At 51.1% G+C, this 21,038-nt stretch overlaps 1 protein-coding gene across 2 annotated transcripts in view; it reads left to right on the forward strand.

The window, feature by feature from the left end:
- Positions 1-639: 639 nt before the first annotated feature.
- The window catches only part of LGR5 (leucine rich repeat containing G protein-coupled receptor 5), a 114,578-nt gene continuing 94,179 nt past the window's right edge, over positions 640-21,038 (forward strand). Inside the window, exon 1 of one of the 2 annotated variants that reach the window (XM_001495430.6) lies at positions 640-1,056. In XM_001495430.6, coding sequence (XP_001495480.4) covers positions 845-1,056 — 212 coding nt within the window. In that variant the 5' untranslated portion in view covers positions 640-844. The remainder of the gene's footprint in view (positions 1,057-21,038) is intronic. The other variant, XM_070271970.1, reaches the window with a different exon arrangement.

Genomic DNA, 21,038 nt, shown 5'->3' on the forward strand with positions numbered 1-21,038 from the left:
GCCCTTGCCAGGCGTGGACCGCGCCCCGTCGGAGAACCGGGGACAGAGGAAGAGGCCCGCGAACCAGTGCAAACGGCCTGCCTGTCCGGGGGACCCTACACACTTTGAAAATGGTCCCTTCGACTTCTCGCCGCGATGACTCAGCAAGGCTGCGTGGGCGCTCGCTCCCCAGCGCAGGTATTTAGCGGTTGACCCAGAACTTCGACTTTAGGTGAAGAGCGGGCCAGGCAGTGCGGCGCGAGGGAAGGACCCACGGCCGCGAGGACGCCGGCCTCCTCACCTCATAACCTCGCTGTTTTTCTGGACTGGATCTTAGTCTTCTTTTAAGCACTCCACGTGTTCCATCCAGCACTGAAGTGGGCTTGGAGGCAGCGTCTGCATCCTCGGGCCCCGGGTCGGGTCTCCAGGACGCGGGGGGGGAGGGGTGTCGGGGGGGGTGCCCCGCCGTCCGCGGTGCGGAGCTCCAGACAGTCCCCGCCCCGCTGCCCCAGGCAAAGCTGGACGCTCGGAGCAAGAGAGCCACCCCCCGCCCCACCAGGACTCGGAAAGCGGGGAGGAGGGAGGGAAAGAGGAGGGCGTGGGGAGGGGGAGGCGGCGGGCTGCCCGGAGCAGGCTGCGCTGACGTCAGCGGGCGCGCAATTGGGCGGCCGTGCTTAAAGCGGGCGCGGGCGGCGGAGATGCCGCTCAGTCCGGGCAGCCCCTGCGGCCGCGCTGCACCCTCGCTGCCCCACCCGTTCGCGCGTTCTCGGAGCCCTGCAGGCGCCTCGCGCTCCCCTCGGGCCCGGAGCCGCGGGAGCAGCAGGAGGAGCAGGAGCAGCAGGAGCCGAGGGGCGCGCGGCGCGGCATGGACGCCCCCTCGGTCGGCGCGCTCCTGGCCCTGCCCGCCCTGCTCCAGCTGGCAGCTGCGGGCGGCTCGCCGGGGCCGGGCGCGCTGCTGCGGGGCTGCCCCGCGCGCTGTCGCTGCGAGCTGGACGGCAGGACGCTGCTGCGGGTGGACTGCGCGGACCTGGGGCTCGCGGCGCCGCCCGCCGACCTCAGCGCCTTCACCTCCTTCCTGTGAGTGCCGCGCCGGGGGCGGGCGCTCCGCGGGTAGGCGACCGCCGAGGGGACCCGGGACAGGACGCGGGCTCAGGCGCCGCGCCTGGGCTCCTCGCCAGGGTGCTCTCTGGGCGGTGCGGGGGGCGCTCTGGGCTCTGCGCCGGGAGTCGGTCTAGGCGCGGGGAGAGCGGGGGGCGCTCTGGGCTCTGCGCTGGGGGTCACTCTCAGCGCGGGGAGAGCGGGGGTCGGGCGGGCGCTCTGGGCGGCCTGGGGCGCCATCCGCGTCGGTGCACAGCCCGGGAACGACCCTGGAAGCTCCCCGGGGGAGAATCGGCTGCCCCCTTGCACTGTCGCGCGATGTAACCTTTTGCTCTTCTTTGCTTCTTTCTTTTTTTAACGACGTGATTAAATGTGGCGGCCGCAGCCCCACGGGAGCTGCCAGGACGTTATCTTTGCTCCGGCGGCCGGGCGCCCTTTGAAGTGCCGCGGGCGGTGTAATCTTTAACCGCCCGCTCCTCCAGGGAGGGGAGTGGGCTCGGGCGCCCTATCCCCCTCGGGGGTTCCCCTGGTCCCCCCACAATGTCCGAAGCCCCACCGCCGGTACCCAGGCCGGGGGCTAACAGGGTCGCGTGGACGCAGTGACCCAGGAGGACCCGAGTCTCGGGGACCAAGGCGACTCTGTCTCTCCCCCGATGGCGAATCTGGGCTCGGTTCCCCGGGCAGAGACGGGGTCGGGGGCACTCGCGACCGCAGGGGACACGGCTGGGTCAGCTGGAGGCGCGGCGGAGCCCACCCCGCGGCGCGCAGCCGGGTTCGGCGCTTCTGATGTGCTGGCAGGCGCGGGCCGGGCTGTTTGTGAGCCCTCTCCCCTCGGAGCCGCCGTGCGCGGGGAGACTCGAAGAGGCTTGCGCAACGCTGGCCACGCGGTCGCGGCGCTTCTCTAGACACGGAGCGGAGGGAAAAGCTCTCGCCTGCTTCAGTCCTGCGTTCAGAGAGGGCAGCCCGCCTGGCTTGCGGTTGGCAGAGGGCGTCCCCCTCCCGTCGGACGAGCTCGCCGCTTTTCTTTTCTGGGTGGGCTGCGGTGACCTGCCTCCGCGCCCGGTTCCCGTCAGTCGCGTCTTTGCAGACGGAGTCGCGTTCGCGGCCGTGGAAACTGCTCGCCTGGGGATCCTTCTCTGAGAATTCGGGGTTCCTCCTCCGAAGCAGCTGCCCGAGGTTCAGAGAGAAGAGCACGCCCAGTGTCTGGCCGGACTGCTGACCTCAGCGTGTCACAGTCCTGTGTCGTGTGTGAGTTTCTGAGAGCAAGCGGCCGTTCGCTTCAGCGCCCAGAACTCTCCTCCGTCACCTGAAGAACTGGCCAGCGACGGGGCAGGCGCTCTGGCCCCCACGCGCCTCGCTGTGCGAATCGTACACTTGTTATAGGGTGTCGGAGACACGTTTACGAACGGTGCCGGGACGCGCCTCTCTCCCACTACGCGCGTCCCTTAGGCTTCCTTCCCGGAAGCTGGTGGGAAATGCCGCTGCTCATCTTTCCCGCGTTCCTCCTGTGCGCCCTTGTCCCGTGCGCTCAGGAGATGTCGCTCCTCGCTCCCCATCTGCCTGTCGTTATGGATAACCCGCTGGCGTTAAGGTGCCATTAAGAAGTTCGTGGTCATCTTTTTCTCGTGCTACTTGACGGCCTGAACCGTGGCCTAAGGGGAAATTTTCTCAGTGCCCTATAAAGTCTGAAACTCCGAGCGTCTGTGGCAGGTGTCACGGTGGGTGTGAAGTCCTTGCTTCTGACGGTTAACACTGCGGGCGGCGTGGGTGCTGAACGCGGAGTCGCTGCAGAAGGAAGTAGCAAGACCCTGTTCTTCGCAGCGGGCGCTTTCAGCTTTGTCCATACAGAGTACAAAACGCCGGAGCGCGGGACCCCTTCCCTGTGGGTGGAGGGGTTGGGGTTTACAACCGCAGGAACGTCGTGTAGACGCTAAGGGTAGATGGTGCCCTCTTTTGGTGACACCTAGAATTGTTCGACCATTTCTGCCTTCACTTCACTGGTAACCTAAAAGAGGAGTCTTGACTCGTCTTCAGATAAACAAGCATGTGTTTTACTGGCTTTCTTATTTTAAGAAATAGTTTCACTTTCCTCTTGAAAGGGAACACAAGGCCACAGGCCTGCTCCAGGCCGGTGGTGACCCAGCGGTGACGAGAAAGCTACCATGTGCAAAGACCCGTGGTGGGGGGGGCAAGCTTCTGTCTAACTGCAGTCGGTTATCACCATTTGAGTCAAAATGTAATCTCACCATCTTCCTCCCCACAAGAGAACAAGCATTTCATTCTATCGAACAGATTGATGATGGCGAGTTCCAGCTGCACACATTTGGCGCATAGATTTGCCACCGTCTGGTGGCCGGCTGGTCAGACTGGGAGGAGAAGAGAGTTTCCTCTCTCTCCACAGAAGGCGGGAGCTGTTCACGTGCAGTTTGATAACCTTTCTCCCTCAGAAAAGCTGAATCTCAAGCCAGTCCCAACATTGATGTTGCCTCACTAACTTTTCTTACTGGATGGCATTCCCAGGGGAGGCACGGGGCGCCCCGACACGGTGGAAGCCCTGGGAAGCGTGTCTGCATCTCCTCCCTCTCAGTCTCTCAGTCTTTCTCTCTCAGTCTCTCTATCTCTCAGTCTCTGTGTCTCTCTCAGTCTCTCTGTCTCTCTCAGTCTCTGTCTCTCTCAGTCCTTCTGTCTCTGTCTCTCTGTCCTCTCAGTCTCTCTGTCTCAGTCTCTCTGTCTGTCCCTCTGTCTCTCTCTGTCCTCTCAGTCTCTCTCTCTCTCAGTCTCTCTGTCTCTCTCTCAGTCTCTGTCTGTCTCTCTCAGTCTCTGTCTCTCAGTCTCTCTCTCTCAGTCTCTCTATCCCTCTGTCTCTCTCTGTCCTCTCAGTCTCTCTGTCTCTCAGTCTCTCTGTCTCTGTCTCTCAGTCTCTCTGTCTCTCTCTCTCAGTCTCTGTCTGTCTCTCTCAGTCTCTCTGTCCTCTCAGTCTCTCTGTCTCTCAGTCTCTCTCAGTCTCTCTTTCAGTCTCTCAGTCTCTCCATCTCTCTCCTCTCTCCCAGTGCTTGTAGGCTCTGAGTTTGCAGCAGCGGCTAATAAGCTCAGCAGAGAATAAGGAACACCCCGAGGTTAAGACGTAAGAGCAGCCAGTGATTGTCTACAAGGTTTAATGCATCTGAACCCGTCAGGAGCGACCTGTCAGAAACAGTCACTAGCAGCTAATCTTAGAGGTCAGTTATTCTGATGCATCAGATGTGGGCATTTCTCCTAATGAGGTCTTTAAAGGAAGCTCCCCTGGCTGCTTTGATGCGTCTTCATCCAGTTAGTGTGGCATCCAGACAGAAAACTGAATCCTAATGCACATCCTCATACAGTGAACCTGCTTTTCTTCATTAATCCAGAAGACCATTTTATTTTTAAATGAAAACTGAGTTTTTCCCTGCTGTTGCTTAAAGACATGAATATTTCATCCACAAGCAAATTTATGTCACGTGAATCAAAGGAAGTAGGAGAAAGAACGTTTTTAAAAATTTTATGTAGTTTGGATACTTTTCCATAGGTAACCTTGTAACAAAATTTAATTTTACGCATAATTAATAAAACTGGTGTTAACAGGAACTGATTAAAAACATCAATTATAACTAATTAAGTGCAGCCCTGGTGTCATATACATGTTTTAAGCATTTACAATGCAGTTTCAAAATTAAAGAATATTCTTAGAATCCTCTTTGAAAATGGTTTAATATATTTCTTACCCTTCAAGCTAAGAAAAGTATTTTAAATGAAGAAAAATGTTTGTACTTTAGAAATGATTCCAAAAGCCTTAACTGTTGTAACAGCCTTAAAATTTAGATCAATTGCAAAATTTATGCAGTTTGCTCTACAATCGACTTTCAAAATTGTTTAAAATGTAATGACGTCCATGACTTTTCTGCATTTTAGTGAAGATCTTTCCTTTTCTCCAGTATTCCCAGGGTATTCTTAGTAGTGTTTTGTTATGGGGGCCAATATTGAAGCTAATTGACTAAATTTGTTGGAGTGATTTTTTTTAAGTAGTGGTTCTGATTCAAACAAGTTTGTAGCGTCGATGTAGAATAAATATTTTAGGGAACATGTTCAACATGTACACAGCAGAGTTTGTATGACAAGAATGAATTTCTCCATATAATAAACGTCATCTTCGGTCAGATCTTCAATCTTTTCCTCCTGCATTTTTGTCACAGTGAAGGGGTTCTGATAAGCAGGAAGAGGTAGCAGTCACAAACAAGTTAGAAGATTGGAATAAAAAATAACCTTTGTAGTTAAATTATGTTTTGATAATGGAGCCATTCCCACTGGATGTGTTTAAAGAAGTTCAGAAACACAAAACTGGTCTGCGATTTCTCATAGTTAAGTTTTTTATCTGGTTTATTTGATTGTTTTAAATTTCTAAAACATATAACTGTCAAAGGCATAGAAATAATAAGCAATTAACCTAATAAATCCATCACAAAATAAAGACATTACAGAATGTTCACAAATGTGTAACTGAGACCTAGTGTCTGCCTACCTTAGTAAAGTGTTTTTGATATTTCTTCTATTAAACTCATACGTTTAAGTCATTTTAGCCATAAATTGAAGTATGTTTACAATTAATCCAGATCATGTGCCTTAAGACAAATGAAAAACAGTAGTGAGCTCGGCACTGAGCAATTTTCAAGGTACTTTGTTGGTTTTGTTCAGTTATTTATATAAATTCAGAATAATGCTAAATGGCACGTTTCCTTACAAACACCCCACGAGTGGATATTTCTGGTAAACTGAATTCTTCAGAGAGGGCAGATCCCCTCCTGTGAGGTCTGGCCTCCTTGCTCGTGTTGCTGTGTTTCCCTCATGGTCTCACTTGGCAGAAAGATGAGGCAGACGGGCATTGGAGCCGTGGCGGGTACCTCACACCCCAGAGAAGCAAGGCCATTGTCTCCACCTGTTGCTGTTTCTGATGCATCCTGGGAGAATTTCCTTTGTTCATCTCCCATGGGTTCCAACCTACTACAACTCTTTTATTCCCAGATCCGTCAGCTTCAATCCACGTTTTTATTCATTCATTGTAGAAGCCGACTACCTGCTCAGTTTCACTGGCGGACCTCATTATCTATGAGGAGACTTTTCCTGGACTGTAAGGTCATTCCTTGTAAAATTTTTCGTAATTCAAAGTTAGTTTTGTTCTCCAAGTTTACCTGGTAGGAAGCAAGCCATTCTTGGAATCCCTGGCATTTTCTCCCACCTCTCTGGTTGATTTTTCTGTTATATTGGTTCAGCCCAGTGGAAATGGCTTATCTGAAACTGCTAGGTGGAAGAACGTTAGTCGTTTGACTTCGAGAAACGAGCTAACGTTACGTAGAGGTGATGCTGAAGGCAGTTGACAGCGTTAGCGCTGGTCAGAGGCTGTTCACAAGACGCCTCCCTAGCAGGACCCCGTCCTCGTGCCCCCACGTGTCGCCCCCGTGCACCACATCTACGTCTGTGATTGGAGTGTACTCTGAGGGACGCAGAGGCACCTGCCCGTGTCCATGAAGCCGCCTCCCTTAGAGTCAGGTGGAGTCGCCCTCCAGGGTGTGACGAGGGGCCCCTCCCTCCAGGCTTCGTCTCCTCACTGGACTGTGAGCCCCTCCAGGCTGGGGAATTGTCCGCTTTGGATCCCAGTGCCCACACCGGTGCCTGACACTTAAGGATGTTCAGTAAATAGTTGTAATGTCGCATTGAATAGAATTGGCTGAACCAGCACTAGAATCCCAGTGGATGAAAGGAATCAGAGAAAGATGGACGAGAACTACTCACTCGTGAGTGACGGCACAGAAGGCTGCTTGTCTCTGTCCCACAGTCAGACCCAGCCTGTCTGAGATGCAGCTGAATCGTATTCAGCTTAAATGAGTTGTTTATTTTAACACACCATCAGGATTCACATGTCTAAATTACTTTATTAATTTAGTAACAATAATAGTAACAGCTGACGTTGATATTGTTTTTCCTGAGTGCCAGGCATTATGCCAAGTAGTTTACTGCATCATATGTCCCACAAAGACCTTATGACACAGGTACTATTATCACCCTAACTCGGGGGTCTGTCAGCTTGTTCCAAGGACATTTCCATTATTCAACATACTTTTGGATCTCTGAAATTATCGGAGAGCCAGTTTACCAGAAACACAGGAAAACCAGCCTCCTAATTTATAGTTATCCCTCATAGTAACTGTAGTTAGTGCTGAAACATTTCAGCACATTTTTCTTTTCAGGATCACAATTTATGAAGCTCTAATAGCAGAAATATTTCTCCAGGGACTCCTGGGAAATGCGGTTTTTAATTTTCAGTAAAATGAGAATGTTATAGCCTAGGGCCAGTGTCTTAAGTTTAGTAGATACCTTTTCATATGTCCTTTTCTTACTACCACAGAAGCACTTTCTTGTGTCCACGTCAAAGGTAAACTGTGGTAGCTGCCACATCATAAAGAATGACCAGTGGACTGATAACTTCCCAGTCAAGAGTAAAAACTGGGGCCGCCCCGTGGCCGAGTGGTTAAGTTCGACGCTTCGCTTCAGCGGCCCAGGGTTTCGCTGGTTCAGATCCTAGGTGTGGACATGGCACCATTGGTCGGGCCATGCTGTGGCGGCGTCCCACATGCTACAACTAGAAGGTCCCACAACTAAAATATACAACTGCGTACTGGGGGTATTTGGGAAGAAAAAGCAGGAAAAAAAAAAAAAAGGAAGATTGGCAACAGTTGTTTGCTCAGGTACCAATCTTAAAAAAAAAAAAGAAAAAGTAAAAACTCGTTTTCCATGACCAGATCTATGTGTCAAGCAAGTATTTGCATTCTTGGGCATTACTTCCCAATTCAGAGAGACATGAACTTGCTGAACAAGCCAATATCGTCTGAGTCTGTGTATTTCATCTTCTGACAGGACCACGGTGGTCAGGGGAGGTAGCCATCTCATACACACGCACTCAACACACCAACAGGACACGCTTTCTGTTGTGGGTCACTTGCTGGCGGGAATGATCCAGAGCATTGACCTGGCCGGCAGTGGGGAGCCAGCCCTCTGAGGGGAGGCCGAGGGCCGGCGGTGGAGGCAGCCGCAGTTCGGTTCAGCACTGATGTACAGAAGACAGGTCTCCTGGCAAAGGACCTCCCTCGGCAGCCCGCCAAGAGCAAGCTGTCCTCCCGTGGTCCCTGTCAGCCCAGCCTTGCCCAGTCCTGGCCTGGCCCAGTGTCGTTCATCTTTCACAGCTAGAAGCCAAGTGTTTCAAACTGTTATTCCATTTTACAGCCACATTCCTTTATTTCCTCCTCCTTTTCCTCTCTGTCTCTCTCTCTCTCTTGCTCTCTCTCTCTCTCTCTCTCACACGCACACACACACACACACACCCGTGATGGCTCACCTTCTATGCATGCCTTCCTTTCCAAAGTCTATGCTAAGAAGAGAACCTAAGAATTTTTGTTTCTCTAAAGAGCTAATAAATATACTTGTGCTTCTTTTTTCTTGAAACCTTGATTAGGTAGAACAGAGACCTCTACAGAAGATGTATTTTCAAAAATAACCTTCCTTTGATCAAAAAGCCACAGAAGTGTACTTCCCAGGAAAGTAGAAAACCACACATGATCTCAAGTGGAAAAAGTATAAAGAATTTGCTGAATTTTTAACCTTAGTACATAACAAAGATATTATTTTAAAGTTGGTTGGTTAATGTGGGCTGTGTTAGACCTTTAATGTGTTGTGTTTGGGTGGACCCTGTGTTATTTTAATGAGTTTATTGGTTTGACACACAAAACGCCACATGGTGCATGAAGTTTTTAGGTTGTAAATTTTCATGTGAGGTACTTAGTTGAAGAACTCTGTTACATAATCGATTGGTCTTTAAATCTATCAGCACGAAAATAACCTTTCACTTTTTGTATATATATACAGTGAGGATTATTTGGTTATAAAGACAAAGTAAAAATTTCTGTGGAAGGAGTTACATTCCTTAATCATCTATTTTGTATGTATATTGAGACTTTTAAAATAAATGTCTACTTCAGAATGTTTGTTGAGTGAATCCACAGAATGAGTTTGGAGTCTTGCAGTAAAGACTGAGGTAAGAAATATTCCTGTTCCGAAGGATCCCCATCAGACAGGGCTGCTCTGTAATTGTCAGTAGGGTCAGCTGCCCAGTAGAGTGAAGCCTAGAGAGGTGGGCAGTGTGAGCCAGGAACAGCGTGCAGACCCGAGAGACTGCTGCCTCCCCGGGCATAGTCGCCCAGGGGCCCTTCCCCCGTCTCTCTCCTTCCTTCTCCTTCGACTGAAAGGCTGCATTTTCCTTGTCTCAGACACTTGCCCCCAGGGCTTCAAGCTACAAGACAAGAGAAGTTTAGGAAGTAGAGTCTCCGGGACTAAAGCATCCCACGCTGGGGTCTTTGATTCACTTGGAGAAGCTGTCACCACCACTTTGTGGGACCCTCGCTCCCACAGCCCCGCTCCCCAGCTGCCGTGGTGCCCTGGGCTCTTGGCGGTGCAGCACCGGAGGAAGTTCCAGATCTTCTTTCATTGCGTCTTCAGGCTCGGGTAGCAAAAGGAAATCCTAGTGAAACCAGACTCTCCGGGGTGGAAGCATATCTCATTTGAAGATCTGAAAAGTTTCAGCAACATGATTAACTGAGGGCAAGCGGCCACCCTCCACCTACAGCTGCCTGTCTTCCCTCCTGGTCCACGTCCCCAGGGGCTTGTCATTGTGACGGGTGTTAAGGGACGTGGTCTCTTCCAAAATGACTGTGACATAGGGATTTGAAGCCCCTTAGCTGTAGAAACTCCTCAGAACATAGTCAACTGTATATTGGGAAGGAAAGACAAATTTTGGTAGATTTGTGTGAATTGTAATAAAACCAATTCAGAACTTGATCTAATAGCTACATTTAGAGTAAGTTCTGCTGTGAAGAACTGGAAGGATAATCTTTCATCCACAAATTACCCGGACGACTCAGCTGCATTCCCAACATCAGGTTACGCAGCGCAGGACTGAATTAACCGTAATTGCCAGCGTCACCTGGTTGTCCACGTAAGCAGAATTAAACCCCCTTGGACCTGTGACAGAGGTTTCTGGTGAGTCATCAGCTGTGTCTGCCCGTGGGGTTTAGAGTGAAAGAACCTTGGAAATGGCTCCTCCACGCCTTCGTTTCACAGACGGTGAAATCCACGCTCATAAGAGGCAGGTCACATTGGGCAAAAGCGGGACTGCAGCCCAGGTCTCCTGAGGCCCTGGGCGACGGCTCCTTCTCGTCACCTTTTGCTCCAGTGCCAGATGCTCAGACGAACTCTGAAACTCCCAGGCGCTTTTCAGATGTTGCCAAGCAGCCTGTTGCACATGCCTGTTCTCTGTGTCCCTATCCAGGATGTGCCTGAATTTTAACTTTTCTTTTTTTGGCCCCTTATAGATACACGTAAAGTCTCTGTATCACCTGAAAATCTGCAGAGCAGAAGGAAATACTCAGATGAGTTTGACAAATAAATAGTTTCCCAGATTTCTATTCAAAGCAGTTAAACGTGTTATTGTGATTTAAGTTTCGTTTGTGGCCTTAATTGGAACACTGAGGTGGCTCCGGGCCTCTGGGCCTGCTCCCTTTCTCTTGGCCCTGTGATGGGTTCAGGCGCTCCCCGCTTTTCCCTCCGGGCTTGGTCTCGATAGGCCCTGAGACGCACACACTCCCTCCCACTACATTAGTGTGTCCATGGGGCAGCGCTGGGCAGGTCGCCCGTCTGTGCAGTCCTTCGGCGCTTTCCTGGTAAAACTTCACTCCTCCGTTTACCCTGGAGCTGGAGAGTTTTCTTGGACCAAAGAAGAAAGGCGTTTCCCTGGATGTGGATCAGAGCACAGATTCCCTGTGCATCAATCACGGTTTTCATTTCTTATTCTGTGATGCTCTGCTCTCCTGGGGCCTCGCTGACCCAGGAGAGACCCCCCCCGCTGCAGTCCCCCGGCTGTCTGACTCCTCTCCAATGGCCTTCCGCACAAGCCCGCCAATCCAAGCGCCCCACCTCTCATCAGGCTCTCGCAGGCCTCTGGTGCTCTGGGCTGATCCTTCCTGTCCCCATCACCTCGGGGCCGGACCCGACAGCTTGGGGAGCCCCCACACCTCAGACTGCTGATGTTACTCAGACCAGCCGATTGTAAGCCTACTTGGCCTGTCCCTTCCTCCCCTTGGGAACCACAGTAGCAGCTCCTGCCCACGCTCACCTCCCTCTCTTCCTCCTGACGACCCTGGTGCCCCCTGTGGCCCTGGCAGCCTGTGGCCCCCTCTTGGGACCTGCGAGGAGCACACTGTCTTCAGTAGCGGTCACTTGACCTGTTAGCTGCCCCATTCCCGAGGAACATTAAAGCTACATCTCATGACACCCTGAGCCATACATGCCGGTGCCCAGGGCACGCTCGAGGGAGAGCCAGCACTGCTTTCTCGCCCTGGACATTCAACTCTGTGAAGACTCACACTGAGTCCACACCTGACGCTAAGATGCCACTTGTCCGGCCGCCAAACATCTAACAGAGAGTGAGATGGGCCGACAGCATCTCTGGTCAAATCTCAAGACATGGCGGGCTGTGTGGTTGGTGAACTCCCAAGACAGAAGAAAGTTCAAACAGTGCTTTTAACTCTTACCCCCAGGTTCTCATTTGACCCCCATAACAAACGTAAAATAGTTTACTTTAGAGATGAGAATGTCTCTTGACAAAGACCACAGCCCAACTGGAGTGACCTCAGCTGGTTATTCTCTGCCTCAGAGTTCTCGTCCATAAAATGGCAGTAATGATGACATCGACCTCACTGGGCTGCTGTGAAGACAGGGAGACGATGCGCGTCATGCTTGGCACGGGACTCCTGTGAGCACGTGTTCAGCGTGGGTGCTGCTGTGTCTGTTGGTAAGGACGATGCTATAACACTGAAGCCCATGCTTTTCAAACACACAATGTTCCTCTCATTATTCTCCAAAACAGCTGAATTAATTGCCCTGAAACTACAAGTGTAAACGTAAGTTTGATTACACAAGGTTTTTTTTTTGGTGTGCTCATAATAGCTTATAACAGTGAAATTTCAGTTGTACATTATTATCTGTCATACACAATATAAGTGTGCCCCTGCACCCCTTGTGCCCACCCTCCACTGCCCTTCCCCCAGTAACCACTAATTTGTTCTCTTTGTCTGTAAGTTTGTTTATATTCCACATATGAGTAAAATTATACAGTGTTTGTCTTTCTCTGTCTGGCTTATTTCACTTAATATGATGCCCTCACAGTCTACCCACGTGGTTGTTAATGGGATGATTTTGTCTTTTTCATGGCTGAGTAGTATTCCATTGTACCACATCTTCTCTATCCAGTCATCAGTTGACGGGCACTTGGGTTGCTTCCACGTCTTGGCTATTGTGAATAGTGCTGCAGTGAACACAGGGGTGCATAAGTCACTTTGGAATGTTGATATCAAGTTGTTTGGGTAGATACCCAGTAGTGGGATAGCTGGATCACATAGTATTTCTATTTTTAATTTTTTTTGGAGTCTCCCTACTGTTTTCCATAGTGGCTGCACCAGTTTGCATTCCCACCAGCAGTGAATGAGGGTTCCCTTTTCTCCATACTTCCTCCAACATTTGTTTAAACAAGATTTTTTAATGTGAAGAACAAGGAGAGGACAGGACCTGGCCGTGGGAATTGTCTGCCTCTGGTCCCCAAAGCTGGGTGTCGAGTGGATGAAAGGTCTGTGTGTTGAGTGGCGTTGCATCTTTCCACGTGGGCGTGTGGTGTTGTGTGGACACTGCGCAGACTTCCAGGGTGGCTGGCACTGAGCGAGTGCTTTGTCACAGGTGGTGGCTGGTAGCCCAGCATTCGGAGTCTGCTCCTCAGACATCGAGTGAATGAATGGCCCACAGTTTGTGGTCCTGGCCCTGTGCTTTGATTGTCACTGTTCATCCCGCCGTCCCCGTGATTTTTCCTGACTGTAGGAAGAACTCAGTCTGGTAACTGTGTGGGCTCTTGGCAGCTCCAGTGTCAGCAGCTGACCTGCTATGGAGCAGCAGGAGGTGGTGGATTCGGGGCCTGAGAGGAGGTAGGGTCCGGCTTTCCTCAGCCAAAGATGCGCTCAGCAAAAACTGGATGTTCAAGACAAAAATGCATTTGATTATTTTCTTTGTATTAACGACTGAAAAGGTAATTCTACTCTAAGGAAAAAAACCTAATTTAAGGAATAGTCTTAGTCTGTCTGAAGGTGCATTCAGAGGAGCTGAGCTTTTGTGAGGACTTCCAGCTGCCTGATGAAGCAGCGGCTGGTTGACACAGTTGGAAGCAGGATCTTTGAGCCAGTGGTGACAGCCAGGCTGAGATTATTTCTTGGGGGATAATCGATGCCCGTGGCTTGAATCTGTGACGGGGAGGGATTCAAAGTTACAAAGGGAGTCAAGTACCCCTTGTCTCCATCCTAGCAGGGGCTCTAGAGCGAGGCCCCGTGCCCCCAGCAGTGAGGGGTGGTGGCAGGCAGTGACTGGACTGACAGTCTCAGGTCTGCCCGTGAGCCGGTGTGGTGTCACCTTCTGCAGGAGATCGAGCCTCTGCGCCGTGGCTGATGAGTCAGAAAGCAGCTCTGAAGGGCCGAGGGAGCCCCCGTAGGAGGCCCTGTGTGTCTTCCTGCACGTGAGGAGACAACTCTGGAATTCTGCGTGCCTCCTGAATGCCTAATGCCAGGAGCTGACCCATTTTGCAGCCAGAAAGCCAGACCTGATGGGCCTTCTGGCGTGTGGCCGTGGTGTGTGGTGTGTCACCAGTGGCACGCGCTGGAGGAGGTGGCCCAGCCTTGTTAAGCAGTTTGCATAATTGCTAAACCAAGGGGGTCAGAAGCAGCAGAAGTCAAGCAACTTCAAGTGAAGCGTCAGAAGGGTCTCTCTCAGGCAAGGCGAATTCTCCAGGTGGAGAGGGGCTGAGAGGAGATGATGGCCAGAGGAGATTGTGGCAGATGAGAGAGGAATGAGAGAGGGTCAGAGGGATGCACAGGGGAGGCGAGGTGAGAGCCGGCGGAGCCAGGCAGGAGGGGTCTGCCAGGCACGGTGGGACCGGCTCCGCTGTGGGGTCGGCTCGCTCACGGGTGGGTTCAGGGACTGACGTGCCCACGCCCACACATGCCCTCGGGCACATCTCTGCATTTACACAGGGAAAAGACGGAAACTCATCTGTGGACACACCCTCCATGTTGAAACACGTGCGTCATCTATAGGATGCTAGGACGACTGGCACGCTGCCGGGAGCAGGGACACCATGAATACTGTCACACAGCAGAACAACAAAGCCAGGAACGGGAAGCGTGCGCTGGTCGGAGGTCCGGCTCCGCGGTCCTCAGCCTGGTCTGCTCCCGCCGAGGCCTCATGTCAGCCGGCTCCAGGCGGGTCACACGCATCCAGCTCGGGCGGAGCCTGTAGGGAGACCGCGCCGAGTTTTCAGTCCCCAGGCGAATTCCACGTGCGGTCGAGTCTGGGGACCTGAGCAGGGTTAGGGATGCGCGGGCTCGGCGCTGTCCTCGTCTGCGTCTGCGCAGCCGCGAGCCGGGCACACGCGCCGGCCGAGTCCGAGTCCGTCCTCCGCGGGCCTGAAGCCGGTGGCGGGCGTTGCGATGGGGCAGGTGTCGTGGGGCTGCGGGGCCGGGGTTTTCTGCGTCCCCGCCCCCGCCCCCTGGCCGCACGCTCGTCCCGCCCCGGCTGCTGCCTCCGCTCCCACACCAGCCCCCACACCTGCTCCAGTTCCAACTCCCGCTCCTCCACCCTCACCCGCTCCGGCTCCCACACCCGCTCCGGCTCCAGAACCCGCTCCCATTCCGGCTCTGGCTCCCGCCCCCATCAGCGCTCCCGCACCTGCACCCGCTGAGGCAGCCGCGCTGGGGCGTGGTTGACTCTGAAAGGACCGTGTTTGTTTTGCGGTGTAGACGGCCTCTGTAGGTCGCCTCAGGAGCGCATTCATTTCATTCGCGTTAAATCAACAAGCAGCCTTTTCTGCCTCTCAGCAGGGTTAATGGATTTGGGCATGATTTGTGCATCTAGCAGCAGACCTCGTGCTGACAGAGCTGGAAGGCTTGACTAATTCCCAGGAGCTAACTTCGTAACTGACTTTAAGCTTTTAACTCTGGCTGCAGACGAGAGTAATGACTTCCCGCTGTTACGTCTGAATGCGTGATACTCCAGATGCGTAAAGACTATGCAAAATGACAGACCATTTGATAAGTTAACCTACGTGTGTGTGAGTATATATGTGGTTTCACGCTTATGGAAACACTCGATTCTGTGCATGTAAAAAAGGATCTTCCGAGGACATTCGTGTGACAAGGAATCGTTACCCTAAACAGGGAATTGACAGATGCGGATGTGAAGCGAGACAGGAGGCGCTGGCAGCAGGATGTCACAAAGGTGCCATGGAAGGCCCAGTGCATGAAGCTGTAAGGTGATGGACTGTGGAATAGGAATAATTTTCCAAGAAGCAAAATGGTGCTACTCTGAGACCAATTATTGCCTATAAAGAATCCTACATGTGACTATGCGCATACTTCTCTCTTCCAGACAGTCTTAAATTCAAAATTCAGAGAAGTCGGCATGAAGAAGAGAAAAGGGGAAAATACAATATTTCCAGCCCATCTGACAAGACTGTATAAAAAGCTTTTGATCAAAGGGTCTTAAGTACACTTTACTGGTGTGACAAACAACATTTTTATCCCTTTATTACATTTATTTTCTTCTGAAAATTGCAGTGACCAGGGTATGGTTTGTGAAAGAAAGCTGGCAGGGTTGTGTTCTTTGATTCCTAATTAACACCTTCAGCCTCAAAAGAGAACTAACAGAAATACCATAAAATGTTGCAGCTGCATTGTGATTCCGCTTGGTTGGTTTGTTAAAAGTCGCCTGGGTATTGGCAGCCGTGATAAAGGGACAGCTCAGTGGCTGTTTTGTGTTGTGCCTACTGGAGTGAAAGAAGGCAACCATTTTATTTTTCAAATGGGCAGCTGCAGAGAGAAGTTTAAATGGATCTAAATACAAGATTTACTGTTAATTTATAGTAAATAAATAAAATAAAACCTAACTTTCAAGTTTTTATAGTCACATAGAAATTTTGGGGAGAAATTATTAAGGAAAATAATTTTGGAGCTTTTTGGCAACTGATTTGGGGAATCTGGTAACAAGCAATAGCATTCATGATTAAAAGCAAAATAGCCCTTTCGAAAGAGCTCAGCAAGGCCAAGCTTTAGAAACTGACATTTCCACTCTGGAAGGCAGAGGTGCATCTTTCCTGTCTTTGGTAATGTAACTCCCTCGTCCCACTGTATTGAAACCCTAAAACGTGTCCAGATCGGAATTAAGATTCCATACTCCCCCACCTCGCTGTTTTTAGGAGCGTGGAGTTGAATTTTGCCTTGGGTAGGGTTGAATAAAGGAGGCATTTAACTCTGGTCAGATAAATCTCGCTCACATTCAAAAATGTAATTAAGGAAATATGTAAATCTAGATGTTTCATCAAATGCTAGCTGAGAGGTTACTAGTTCTTTTCGAACACAATGACTAAACTAAAGAACCTTAGTGTCTGTGTGAGAACCATTGTCCAAGGCACAGTCCCCGTTGGAAACAGAGCCTGGCCGGCCGTGGGAAATACCTACATATTTGACACAGACCCTGTGTCTGAGAGAAAGGGGATGGAGCAGAAAGTATGGCGATTTTACTGTTGCATTCTACTCAGCCATGATCTACCTAATTTGCTTTGATCAGGAAGATAAACTAATTTTTCTGTGGGTGGGATAAGAGTAATTAGCAAGCCAAGGCTTCATGTTATTTCAAAAGAGCTAAAGTAAAGAGGATCCGAAATTGTAATGTGGGAGCTAAATCTTTTCAAGTCGTCTGAGCGCATTGTTGGTTCAGAATAGGGTACTGATACGGGAGAGGAACTCCGGCTAAAGACAGTTTCACGGGCTGCACAGCCTTTGTAAATCCTGGGGTCCACAGTGCGACGTCACTGGACAGTTAGCGAGGGTGCCATATAGCTGTGTCTGTGCCATACAGCCCTGTACTCTGTGGGGACGCATCTACCTTCATGCGAAAGGTGTGATTATCACCTAGTCCTAAAACATTGTTGGCTTTTCCAGAAGTTCTGCATTGAAGTTGCCATACTTAAGTTGTTGGGGTGGTTGGATATGTTTATATGAACCCTAAGCCGCTGCTCCTGTAAAGTGCACACACCAGCTTGGGATTCCACGTAGGAGACCGGGGTCTGAGATCGACCTGGGAACGCTGATCAGGACCCTGACTCTGAAGCTGACACCTCCCAGCCTGGGGCGCCAGGTCCTGTGCCAGGGACCAACCTCAGTGACGCCATGCCCTCCTCTCTTGTGTTTTCTAAACACCAAAACACACGTGGTTATTAGATGAGAAAGAAAGATTTTGGAATATGGGATTTTGTTTCTTAAAAAAAATCTGCTATTTTGTGTTGCTTTTTTTCTTTGTGATATAACCATGTGTTACTTACTTCTCCAAGCTCTTGTACCAGATACAGTATCCGTAACCCCACTGTAAACTTAATTGCATTTTTGGCTACTGATCTCCTTTGCTAGGGTTCTTAGATACCAAAGAGTGCATTTCATGTCAGACTCAATGTGTCTTATGAAAGAAGTGGATGTTTTAAAAGGATCTCTCTGTGGGGTTGGAGCTCACCAAGTTTCAAGGTGATATAGAAACTATTGTTGCAGAATAATTCCAAAGGAAACTACAAAATAAGACCACCATTCTACCTTGTTTTTAAAATGATTCAAAATAATTTATTTACTTTTTCTCATATTTTTTCTCCTCTTTTTGGGAAGCAGCAGTCAACAAAGATTTTAACTCTTTTATCATTGGTTTAAAAGTTCTTAGGGGCCAGCCCTGGTGGCCTACTGCTTAAGTTTGGTGTGTTCCGCTTCGGCAGCCTGGGTTCAGTTCCTGGGTGCAGCCTGCACCACTCGTCTGTCAGTGGCCGTGCTGTGGCAGCACCTCACATACAAAAAGAGGAAGATTGGCAACAGATGTTAGCTCAGGGCGAATCTTCCTCAGCAACAACAACAACAAAATGTTCTTGGGAATAACGGTGTTTAAAAATGCAAATGAGTCTGTTTTCACTTTGTTGCTGTCATAAAGTCTAGAAAAGATGGCAACTCTTAAGAATGAGAGTTCAGTCTGTGGCTGTGAAGAAGATCTTTAACAGGATCAACTTCAGGTCCATGCAAATTCATTCATTGACAAAATCAATGTTCATCAATTGCACACTTTGTGCTAGATGCTGAGAGCATAGCTGTGCACAAGATGGGCACAACTCCTGCTTTGCAGGGGAGAAGCAAATGCGTATTTAAACGTACATTATTAAGATCATAAAAGGGCTCTGAAGGAGGATAGGTGTGCACTGAAAGAGAGCCTGCCTGGTCTTGGTGGGAAGACTTCCACTGGGATGCGACATTTTTCTTTTTTAAAGATTTTTATTTTTTCCTTTTTCTCTCCAAAGGCCCCCCCCCCCCCCGCCCAGTACATAGTTGTACATTTTAGTTGTGGGTCCTTCTAGTTGTGGCATGTGGGACGCCCCCTCAGCATGGCCTGATGAGTAGTGCTGTCAGGATCCAAACCAGCGAAACTCCAGGCCGCCAAAACGGAGTGCATGAACTTAACCACTCTGCCACAGGGCCAGCCCCCTGGGATGTGACATTTGATCTGAGACTTGGAAGACAAGATGGAGTTGGCCAGAATACGGAGAGCGAAAGAGCACTCGAGACAGACTGTGCCCTTTGAGTCTGAGCACTGGCTGAATTCTCCTCAATGCACTCAGCACCTGTAACAAACAGCGTGACCCTAAGGGCTGGGGGACCTTGAATGCACTGCGGAAGGTCCTGACACGGTCACCCTCTGGGGCAGCTCCTCCTCAAGGTCTGACCTTGCATCCCTGGGATCTCTCTTGTGGGACTATATTACTGCCTCTCTGTGGCAGGGGGCTCAGTGGTGTTCTGGTACCTTCTGCTCCACTAGCCTGTGGGTTTCCTGGGCATCCCGAGTTCCTCCTCAGTCCTCCTGAAACATGATCACGAGCTGACTCATTTGCTCCTCTCACACTTAACTGAAAAGAGGGCATGGTAATCTCACCATGTGAACCTGCCTGTCTTCCCTGGGTGAGCTGCAGCCCCGATGTAGAGGACAAGAGCTCCCTCTGTCCTTCTCATTCACAGGGGCTCTTCCAGTTCTGTTCACAGCAGGAGTGGACCAGGCACACATCTATTGGTGTTCACAGACCTAGCACACATCTATTCGTTCTCTCAGTCATTCACTTAACGTCTGCTCGGCACTTCCTGTCCCACAGGCGCTAGACAAAGCCCCAGAGAGGGGTGGGTTGAGGAGCAGCCTCTGCCCTCTGTGGGTCACAGGTGGTACAGGACGGCAGACAGGTGAGCCACAACAGCGGCAGAGACCTCACCTGGGGTCACACCCTCTGCTTGCGTCCTGGCACGGCCACATGTTGCCTCGGTCAGCTTCCTCAGCTCTGCGTGGCATCCGTGTCCTGCTCTGTAAAACAGCATTTCTCGTGCGATCATTCCTGAGGCCTGTCACCTGCAGAGCACTTGGAACCGGGCCCGGGAGGGTAAGCCATGCCGAGTGAGGTCCTGCCCAGGAGCACGGAGGGGAGCTGTTCCCTCCACGGGAGGGTGTGCCTCACGAGGGGCCTGTCCTCCAGACGCAGGAGGCGCTTCAGCAGCCGCAGGCCGGGGAGGCCCTGGAGGGACATGTTCAGGGTGTCTGAACACGAGGCGGCCAGGAAGAGCACCAAGAGCTCTGAGAGAAGACGGGCGTCTGAGGGGCCACAGCAGCTCTCAAGAAGAGGCAGTCAGTGCCGAGAGACTTCCCAGTGTGTTCCAGTCAGGACGCACGCGGCCAGACAGCCTCAGGACTTTATTCAGGTTTTCTTGGAAGGACCGCGCCCCCAGCGGACCAAGCCTCCGAAGCCCGGGTTTCAGTCTTGCCTTGAGTAATGATGAGACTGAGGAATACTGTTTACCCTTCCTGATCTGTTTTCTCATCTGCTAACTGAGAGATTCCATCCGTGTCCACTTCAGTGTGAATATCACCCCGGATTAACCATATACAGCAAGGAGTGTTTGACTTGCAAATTAACAGCCCCACCCCATTGAAACACAGGCATCGCACGTCCACGAGCCAGTGGAAGAGCAGCAGGGAAATCAGACCCAGGGCTTCCTCCGCAACTGACTTCTCTTCTCAGGAGTCAGCCAGCCCCGAGCATTCCTCCCTTACAGAACGGCTTCCATTCCCACCTGCCTCAGATGCCACTTCCGTCTCCAGCTCTAAGACGCGTTACTTTCTTCCTTCCCCACAGCCTTTTCCACCCCCCCGAAATAGGAATGAATGAATGAGTGGTTTCTGGACGGCACTGTCGGCTCTGCCGTGTCTGGGAACTCAACCGCTGTCACTTCCGAGCCCCCTCGGCCACCACAGCCTCTGCTGAAGACAGGAGTGTGACAGGTCTTCCCCAGGAATCGCTCCCATCTGCTCTCATTGCTGTAATGTCAGCTCTTGCACCTTTTCTGGTCGTGAGCACTGTAGCTGGAATCCACAGTGGCTTATCTAGACCCCCAGGCTTCTGAAGGCCCAGGAGGTCCCCCTACCCACCTCCCCTTCCCTCATGTCTCAGAAGGGTGGTGTCCTGCCTCTTTTCCAGAGCTGCCCCCCACCTTGGATTTCCTTCTTATCCCCTGGGACCCACAGCTTGTTCATTCAGCAAACTCACTGACAGTGTGCTATGCGAGCTAGTCCGGAGGACATGAAGGTGAGACAGTGTCAGTTCATTTTCTTCTAGAAGCTTGAAGTCTAAAAGGTTGGTATCATTCCATATGGTATTAAGTTTGGTCACCCGGCATGTTCCCCGTAAA

Source organism: Equus caballus, chromosome 6 (assembly GCF_041296265.1).
Source record: "Equus caballus isolate H_3958 breed thoroughbred chromosome 6, TB-T2T, whole genome shotgun sequence".
In the NCBI taxonomy this organism is placed as follows: domain Eukaryota; kingdom Metazoa; phylum Chordata; class Mammalia; order Perissodactyla; family Equidae; genus Equus; species Equus caballus.